Source organism: Diachasma alloeum, unplaced genomic scaffold (genome assembly GCF_001412515.2).
Source record: "Diachasma alloeum isolate Michigan unplaced genomic scaffold, Dall2.0 Dall_scaffold_00557, whole genome shotgun sequence".
Taxonomy (NCBI): Eukaryota; Metazoa; Arthropoda; class Insecta; order Hymenoptera; family Braconidae; genus Diachasma; species Diachasma alloeum.
In genome coordinates this window covers 343,690-352,567 of record NW_021680689.1, presented here as the reverse complement: position 1 = coordinate 352,567, position 8,878 = coordinate 343,690, and the positions used below count along the sequence as shown (strand labels likewise).

At 38.7% G+C, this 8,878-nt stretch overlaps 3 protein-coding genes across 3 annotated transcripts; 2 read left to right on the top strand and 1 right to left on the bottom strand.

Annotated features, from left to right (window-relative positions):
* The first annotated feature begins 64 nt into the window (after positions 1-64).
* On the top strand, positions 65-2,082 carry LOC107043249. Its single transcript, XM_015264647.2, has 3 exons — positions 65-1,129; positions 1,437-1,519; positions 1,905-2,082. Exons 1-3 carry the CDS (start codon positions 943-945, stop codon positions 2,007-2,009), a joined length of 375 nt encoding a protein of 124 aa, XP_015120133.1. The 5' UTR covers positions 65-942; the 3' UTR covers positions 2,010-2,082.
* Positions 1,852-4,711, bottom strand: LOC107043247 (protein salvador homolog 1). The gene is made up of 6 exons (XM_015264645.2): positions 4,357-4,711; positions 4,200-4,276; positions 4,001-4,128; positions 3,177-3,629; positions 2,272-2,577; positions 1,852-2,207 (listed from the first exon to the last, which is right to left on the bottom strand). The coding sequence occupies exons 1-6, from the start codon at positions 4,445-4,447 to the stop codon at positions 2,108-2,110; spliced, it is 1,155 nt and encodes a 384-aa protein (XP_015120131.1). The 5' UTR covers positions 4,448-4,711; the 3' UTR covers positions 1,852-2,107.
* A 597-nt stretch (positions 4,712-5,308) lies between these two features.
* LOC107043261 (nucleolysin TIAR) lies at positions 5,309-8,878 on the top strand. The gene is made up of 3 exons (XM_015264669.1): positions 5,309-6,699; positions 6,950-7,246; positions 7,835-8,878. Exons 1-3 carry the CDS (start codon positions 6,112-6,114, stop codon positions 8,129-8,131), a joined length of 1,182 nt encoding a protein of 393 aa, XP_015120155.1. The 5' UTR covers positions 5,309-6,111; the 3' UTR covers positions 8,132-8,878.

Below are 8,878 nucleotides of genomic sequence, written 5' to 3'. Positions count from 1 at the left end.
TATATGTTGCTGGGACCATTTCGGCCAATCCCCAACTACTTACGGAGTATTCAATGCCGTAACAATCGGCTCCGAGTAATTACCCCCCAATTAATGAGCGAAAGAGGTTGAAAAAATTATTATTCGATAAATTACATTCGCGATCTTCTCCACGTCCGCGGGGATTCCTTCACGATGCCCTTATCGAACTGATGAGAGCTTAACGGGGAATTAAAATCATGCGGGATTATGGAAAAAAAATTCAGTGATTTTTGCCCAGTATTTTTACGTTCCTGAGCATCAGAATCCAATCAAAAAAAAAACCCGTTCATTAAACGTGGTCCATTAAATCCTCAATATCTTCGGACTAAACGATGCGATTTGCACGAGTCAGAGCTCATTTTCAAGCCTGAAGAAATACCTTCAAAATGAAAAAAAGAATGATGAATTTCACTCTGCCGATCTCGAGATATTGACGATTAAATACGGCGCGATTTATCCTCCTCTGGGAGGGTGAGGTAAAATTATCTTTCGGTTAATCGTCGATATTTCCGGAGCCAGTGACGCGGATTGGACGGGTATGGGCTCATTTTGAAGCCAGAAAAAATATCTTTAGAGTGAAAAAAAAGTCGTCAATCTTCACTCCACCGATCTCGAGTTATTGAGGATTGAGTATGAGGGAATGTGTCTGATGCAGAAAAAATGTTTAGGAGACTTGGCAACATTGGGAAATACTCGTGGGAGAGATAAACGAGTTTCTCCGATGATTTCGTAATTATCTCCAGTTTTTTCGTGTTGATTTGTGAATTAATTATCGATAGAATGTTTTAAAAAATTCTGGAAACTGTACTTTCTACTCGAAATGCCGTCGCGGTATTTGTGAAAGGTCTTCATGGGATATCATCCTCGGAGTATATGCGTTTGTTGTGGTTAGGTGGTTGATTATCAATAAAAAATTGAAAGATGAAGAGGTGGTGGAGGCAGTTCGTCAGGGCGAGGACGAACCCCGTACCCAGGGGTTACGCCGCCGACATGAGGCATAATTTAAGTGCAGTTTATGCCTTTGCTGCGTACAATGCATTGGGACTGTTCTGTGGGATATTGCTTTATCAATACTATCCCATGACTGGGAAAGAGAAAAAACAACCAGGTGGATAGATTAAATCAGTAGCGAAATAGTAAAACGGTTTAAGTCGACTCATTTTCCAGTTGAGTTTTTGAGGAATATCTCGGGATCTAAGGGAGATAGCAAAATTGTTGTTATAAGCTTTTTTATAGAGCCGATTGAGACCTACAACAAATGCAATTACGAAATTTTCGCTATCTCCCTTAGATTCCGAGATATTCATTGAAAACTGGCCAATTGTCAAAATTGACTTAAACCGTTTTACCACTTCGCTACTGAAATTGTGTGAGGGTTGAAGAGGGCCTGATTCATTGCAATTTTTCTGTCACAGGGAGGTACTATGCCAGGATTTGGCAGGGAGACGATATCTCTGTTTATAAAATCCATGGATTTACAGTTGTTGACAGTTACGAAGTAATTACTGGTTTTTCATTGTATTTTACTTTGTTTACAACTATTTATCCGGATAACGAAGGGGTTTAGGAGAAAATGTCATAAGACTTATTTTGCAGAGAATTAAATTTCCTACAGAAATGTATTATAACATTTTTTCGCAGGATGAATCGTTATCGAGATAATTGATAATTAACAAGATGTAAAAAATTAAATTTTTCAATACTTCATAAAAATGTCGTTTGACGAGTTAATTATTAATTAGTAATTTATTTAAACAGCACAATGTTAGTGCAATCACTAATTAAAAATTGACAAGTCGACTGTCAATTAATTGAGCAAATGGTCTTGTTTATTTTAAAAAATTAATAAAAATGAATTATTTTCAATTAATTTTGTTTTTCAGATTAAAGAAATTCCAAAATTGCAGCCAAAACCAGACGAACTGTTGGAAGACATCAGCGACAGTACCCCCGCTGTTACCAGTACTGAAGAGTTACTCCACCATTGATAAAATTTATTTATTTGTAATACTTCAGAGTGTCTCAACGATTGTAAATATACTTTACAAAAATATATCTTCATTCTCGTTGTTTTGAAAATTGATTTTCACGGTAAAGATCGACGAAGAGCAACAGCTCCAGCCGACGATCCACTCTCGGGGTTCAATTCCTTCAGTCTCTGTTCCATTTCACAAAGAAGAGCAGACCTAAACCATCGATAATCATTAGTAATCTTCCTTGGCAGTGGATCCTTTGGTGAAGGAGTGTTACCTGTACTCCTCGTATCGCATGACGACCTCCTCGAGCTCCTGTTTGTAGAGCCTCGTGAGCATTGCGTTGAAGCAGTCCAGCTCTGGCAAACGAAACAACTCCCAACGGAGCTTTCGGTCGAGGGCCACCGATGCTCTGCTGTAGACGTAGAGCCAGTGGGGTATTTCCTCGTTCAGGTAGGGATTCGCTGGGACCAGGACACTGTGCGAGTGGAAGTGAGTGTGTCGAGGGGGTGACACCACACGCACTGCCTGCATCTCCAAGGGGTAGCAGGGGTGCTCGTACTGAGCTTGTCTTGTTATGTGACTGAAAGATGACGATGTCATTGTTTGAGGACAAAAATTCTTGCAATTTCGAGTGGAAAAACGTAAGAATTCATGTCATTTCTTAATTAGATTAAGAAAGAGTGGGTTAAGATGCATTTTCAGTCAAGAATTTAATTCTTCACAGAAATTAGAGAGAATTTCCTTCTGAATTTTTGCAGAGAAAAAATTTAATTTTTTTCTAATCCCCAGAATAAAAAACAACATTTTTTCTAAACAATTAAATGGTCTTCAATTCATTTTTTAATTATCTACTGAAAATTGAAGAGAATTGAATTTGATAAAAAAATAAAGAAATGAAATTCAGTTGGAAAAAATTGATGAACTGATAAATGCAAGAATTTAATTCTTTACAGAAATTAGATAGAATTTCCTTCTGCATTTTTGCAGTGGAAAAATCTAATTATTTTTTCCTCAGAAAAAAAAGGCTTTTCCGTATTTTCTGCACAATCAAATCCTCTTCAATTCATTTTTCAATTCTTCACAGAAAATTGAGGAGAATTAACTTTAACAAAAAAAAGAAAGAAATTAAATTCTGTTAGAAAAAAAATTAATGAACTGACAAATGCATTCTTCACATACTTCACATAATAAACTCCATATTCAGGGGATTCAATCCTCTCCCACCCAGTGGGTAGCCCCTCTTTCTCCAGTGGATGGGACCAATGGGTGGTCTTGGTATTGTGATCGATGTAGTACTTTCTCCCTCTCAATGTGAAATCCACAGACCAGCCTGGAGGGAGTGGCAGCTCTGTGGGCTGCTCACTGCGTGAACTGGATCTCTCAGACTGGGATCTGCTGTACTGGGGGTGCCTGAAGGACACCTGATTGAAGTCCTCGTAACCGTTGTCGGTTTCGAAAGGCACGTAGGGCATCTGGGGGGTTTGCACGCGGTCCAGATGGTACTCTGAACCCGCGTATTGATTCACATAGGTGTGGGATACCGCTGGGGACAGCCCTGGGTGATACAGGGGGGTCACTGTGCGGGAGGATAAGGCTTCCGAGACTCCTGGAGCCATTGATAAACTTGCGAATCTGCAGATTTTAGCAATTATGTTCCTTGTGAAAACAATTGAGGAGAAAATGAATAAATAATTGAAAAATTGCAGAAGAATTTGAGAAATCGACCTCTGAACTGTCCTTTTAAGGTTTTTAAACCAACAAATTAATGAATTAATGGATAATTAAAGCAGGGGAAAAGTAGAATTAAGTTATTTTATGAATAATGGATAATTATCAATTCAATCTAGTTAATTTAGGGATGGAAGAACGTTCCTCTGTTATTCATCGATGGAGTTCTATCAAAGGACTCCAGAAAGAATTGAAATATATTGAATAATTTCAGGTTTTTTTTAAAAAATGAAAAATAAATGGACGAAGTGGATGGAAAAAACTGAAAAAATCACCTCTGAGCTAAATCGGGAACTGAACTATTCGGAGTATATTTCCCTTCATGACTTCCCAATCCAACTGCACTCATTGTTGTCTTGGTATTACCAAATTTTTGGACCATACTTGGCTGTTGTGGTGAAGGCTAAAAAGGGGAAAAATTTAATGAAGGGAAGCAGGATTTTTTTCAACTTCTTGGAAGAAGAAAAAATTTACCATTTGGGGTGGCATTGTCGCCTGATTATTTCTCCTCCTCTTGTGCCTATTGGGCTCAGTCGTCCAGACATTAATAACTGAAAAACATATGCGACATTTCCGGGAATAAAGCATGAAATTCTCGATGAATTTTCTTCGAGAGATATTTATCACTCACTTGGTATTTCCGGTGGGGTTTCTTTCTTCACGTACTTCCCAACTACACCCTCTTTTATCGTCCTCAAGTCTTTATTCTTGCGTGACAGCATTTTCTTTATTATCTTATTTCTCTAAGAAACGTCAAAGCAACAATAGCTGAATTAAACTAGAAATCAGCAGTCGTTGGGTTTTCAGAAAATGTAAAATCTCTTCAGTCTCTCTCCTTGCTACATATTCCCAAAAATCATGAGAAAATGTCAATTTCCGAGTAATTAATTCTTCTCACTGCTCCGATAATATTTTTCACCCAATGTTTACGGAATTATGCACTTTCGGAGTATTAATTTTGACCTTGCGATCCATCTGTTGTCTCAGAATTCAACTAAATTTCTCCACGAGGTAAAACAGGGCTCAAGACGATCTCTTTTCCTTAAAAATTCCTTTTTTTGCTCGTTATTCGTGAAAAATCCATCAGATATGTGCACTCATCACTTTTTTTTTTACAGTTTATGTTTAACATTGAGGATATGTAATATTATAATATTATAATCCTCATAGACATCATTTTATTAAAATTATTTGAAACATTTGTTTTACCGACGAATGGTGTATAAAGATGCTGTCACAAGGGTCACGAGGGTCACAGGATCCGTTCACAACTGCATCACACAAGGGTCGCAAGCATCACGACAACGCGCGTGCGCACGTATGTTTTCCCAGTGAAAAGCGTGTTTTCCCGCGAAAATGATATGTACTTGAATATACCATTTTTGGGGCATTTAAAAACCCGATAAATTAACTAAAAAAAATCAAAAAAACACCCCCAAATCCTCTCGAATAACGCCCCAAACTGCACGAAAGCCCCAATAAACCCGTGAAAAAATTAAACCCCTGAAAAAAATAAAATCCTGGGGAATTTCACCCCCTCAACATTGCCAAAACCTTCCCTGCCTACTCCGGAAAGACACGTGTGTTCAAAAGAAAGGACAGCCCCGAAAGCCGGTCGTCCGCATTTAAAAAACCCCAAAAAATTATATCGCTTCCTCTCACCCTCTCAAAAAATCAATTCACCCGCGTAATCAAAAAATTCCCCCGAATTTTCATCCCCGAAAAAACAAGAGCCCTGGAAGTTGGCAGTTGTAACCGAGTTAGCGCCATGCCCCCAACAAAATCCGCCATTTTACGTTTAACTTGAGTAATGACGTAGCCCCCATTGGGTGTGTGTACCCCAATTCCACAATAATTCCATTCGTTCCTCTAACCAACCGCCATTACCCCGTAGCAATCAGTGTCGATTGACCCCGAAAAGAGGCCCCAAATATCCTCAAAATAAGGTGAAAATAATCTCTAAATGACGGGCGTTGGTAAAAATTTCGAGTATAACCCATAAAAATTTCCCTCGAGTCATCAAATAACCTCACGGAGTTGAGCTTAACCGGGGTGGGGGGAGAGTGAGTGAGCCCTAGAGAGAGAGAGAGAGAGAGAGAGAGAGAGAGAGAGAGAGAGAGAGAAAGACAGTGCGTGTGAAGAAAAAAGGAGCCGAGGGGACACGCGAGACGGGCGCTGGAAATTGCGAAAAAAAGTTTCCTGACTAAATTCTAAAACTCCATTTTGTGTTGTGCGACAGTGATAGGAAGTATCCAAGAGTTCAGTGATTGTACTGAGGTGGGAGAGGTGAGTGGAAGGTGAAAAACAACGGGTCAAACGGGTTGTATTATTTTGTTGAGTTAAAGCCGTTGAGTAATCGTGTGAGAGAAAAAGGTGAAAAAAAAAAATGAGCGAAGAGAGTTCTCCCCGTACCCTCTATGTGGGTAATCTAGATATATCAGTGCACGAGGAGTTATTGTGCACTCTATTTTCACAAATAGGTGCTATCCAGGGATGTAAAATAATACGTGAGCCTGGTAATGATCCATATGCCTTCCTTGAATTTAAAAGTCATCAGTGTGCAGCAACGGCACTCGCCGCCATGAATAAGAGACAATTTCTCGATAAAGAGATGAAGGTTAACTGGGCAACTAGTCCCGGTAATCAGCCAAAACTTGACACAAGCAATCATCATCACATATTTGTGGGTGATTTGTCACCTGAAATTGAGACACAAACACTGAGGGAGGCATTTGCACCCTTTGGAGAGATAAGTAATTGTCGTATTGTACGGGATCCACAGACACTTAAGAGTAAGGGATATGCGTTTGTGTCGTTTGTTAAAAAAACTGAGGCTGAGGCTGCTATATCTGCTATGAATGGTCAGTGGTTGGGGTCACGTAGCATCAGGACAAATTGGTCGACGAGAAAACCACCACCACCCAGGAGTGAGAGACCTAGGCATGCTAATAACAGCAAGCAAAACTACGAGGAGGTAATAGTTTTGGTTCTTCATTTATGAATACTACGGTTTTTGTTGAATATCTTCGAATTTAATGGAAATAGCAAAATTTTGACGGAGACCTTTTTTGTGGAGAATTTTGAGAGCTACAAAAAAGGTTTATATAGAAATTTTGCCATCTGTCTCTGATTCCGAGATATTCAGGAAAAAGTAAAGTCGGGAATTCTTAGAATTGTATTTATAAAAACATTTTTTAAATTGCATTATTAATTATTGTCAACAGGTATATGCCCAGAGTAGTCCAACCAATTGCACAGTCTACTGCGGTGGCTTCACAAATGGCATAACGGATGACTTGATAAGCAAAACATTCTCACAATTCGGTACAATTCAGGATATTAGAGTATTCAAGGATAAGGGTTACGCTTTTATTAAATTCACGACTAAAGAGGCGGCGACACACGCCATCGAGGTTACCCACAACACAGAAATAAATGGTAGTATTGTCAAGTGTTTTTGGGGTAAGGAGAATGGCGATCCCAACAGCGTTGGACCCAATGCCAATCAGCAAGCTCAGCAGGTATGAATATTCACCCTAAACCATTGGAAATGCATTTTTATATTTAATGCACCTCAAAATCCAATTAGTTCAAGTGGTTTTGCTTGTGATGCTCATCCCTCCCATTTAGATAAATCATTTTATTCACCCCCACACGGCAAAACTACTCGGTTTATCTGTGGAACTAGAAGCGGAATCAATCTCACCAAAAACTCAATTAAACTGCAAACTGCAGTTGTTTCCAAACGTTATAGCCAACTATTCGTATCTGAGAATTGAGAATGTGAAGGTGGATCTAAAAATTCCATAACTTCATCAGTAACGATTAAGGAATCAGAGTAGCAGTCGAATAATTTTGGAGAAGTTTAACAAACTTTTGATGAAATCATGATGTTTTAAATTTGACAATCATTATTCCTGATAGAAAACTGCGAGTATCTCGTAAACAATTGGTTTTAGGATAAAATATCATGAAACATTTTTTGTAGCTGAGGAAATTCTCCACAAAAAATGTCCTGTGACATTTTCACTTCAACCCACTCGCCGCCGAGAAAATCCCATTCCCAAAAATGCAAAAAAATTAAATGTCAATGAATTCCCCTGAAACAGGTGACATGCGTCGCAGGCCAGTACTCGTATGGTTACGGCCAGCAGATGTACTGGTACCCGCAGGGCTACTCCCAAATGCAAGGACAATTTCTCCAGCCTGCCCAGTACTATAGCCAGTATTATGGCCAGCAACAAGCTCAGTACATGAATGCAGGCATGAGAATGCAAGCACCAGGTGGTGGTACTTGGCAGCCAGGACAAGCAACAGCACCACCTCAAGCTGGTTCAGCTCCCATTCAACCTGGCCAACAACCTACAATGGTGACATACACGATGCCCAATTATCCCACGCAATGAAATACGTGAGACCAATTTCAATAAAGTAAAGATAATACGAAAACAAACAAAAAAAAAAAGATTGAAACGTGTGGAAATGAAAAATAATACAGACTATTTCGACCATGGGGACTTCTTCAGAGCGTGAAATCATCGATAAAATGTCATTTTTTCGGGGAAAATTAACGAAAAGACATTTGACTTTTTCTTGAATAATTAAAGACTAATCCTGAACTCTTTATTTTACCAATTTTTCATGTTTTTTTTCTCTTTTTTTTTCTTTTTTGTCAAAAATTTTGACATGTTCAGGTCTCATCGTCGATGGATATATTTTTCTTTTCCTGTTGAATATTGTAGTAGACGCACGTTTGATTGATACGTAAATTTGTAAATTTCCTCGGATTAATCCTATTTTATACACAACTAGTTTTCGAACGAATGAAAAACCATTGTTACTGTTTCTAATTAGTGTCTTCCACATAATTGTACTATTTCTAGGGTTCGACTGAATTTCCCACTGTTCACAATAGTTGATAGTTTGATAAACAGACGTTTGTACATAAAATTATTTCCGAAACTATTGAAATTAATTGATAAAATCCATCGACGATGTGGAAAAACGAAGAACTCCCCAACGAAAAATGAAAAAAAAAAATGCAAGAGATGAATTTTGAAGAGTGAAGAATGCAAGGGTGAGTGAATCGAATGAACGCATACGACGAGGAAAAAGGCGAAAAAGAGAGAGAGAGAGAGAGAGAGAGAGAGAGA

Coding starts and splice junctions, on each gene's coding strand:
- LOC107043249 (XM_015264647.2), top strand. CDS start 943: ATGAAGAGGTGGTGGAGGCAGTTCGTCAGGGCGAGGACGAACCCCGTA. Junction 1,130..1,436: donor GAAAGAGAAAAAACAACCAG/GTGGATAGATTA, acceptor TTTCTGTCACAG/GGAGGTACTATGCCAGGATT. Junction 1,520..1,904: donor CAGTTGTTGACAGTTACGAA/GTAATTACTGGT, acceptor TTTGTTTTTCAG/ATTAAAGAAATTCCAAAATT.
- LOC107043247 (XM_015264645.2), bottom strand. CDS start 4,447: ATGCTGTCACGCAAGAATAAAGACTTGAGGACGATAAAAGAGGGTGTA. Junction 4,277..4,356: donor AACCCCACCGGAAATACCAA/GTGAGTGATAAA, acceptor TATGTTTTTCAG/TTATTAATGTCTGGACGACT. Junction 2,578..3,176: donor TATGGAGTTTATTATGTGAA/GTATGTGAAGAA, acceptor GTCATCTTTCAG/TCACATAACAAGACAAGCTC.
- LOC107043261 (XM_015264669.1), top strand. CDS start 6,112: ATGAGCGAAGAGAGTTCTCCCCGTACCCTCTATGTGGGTAATCTAGAT. Junction 6,700..6,949: donor GCAAGCAAAACTACGAGGAG/GTAATAGTTTTG, acceptor TATTGTCAACAG/GTATATGCCCAGAGTAGTCC. Junction 7,247..7,834: donor CCAATCAGCAAGCTCAGCAG/GTATGAATATTC, acceptor CCCCTGAAACAG/GTGACATGCGTCGCAGGCCA.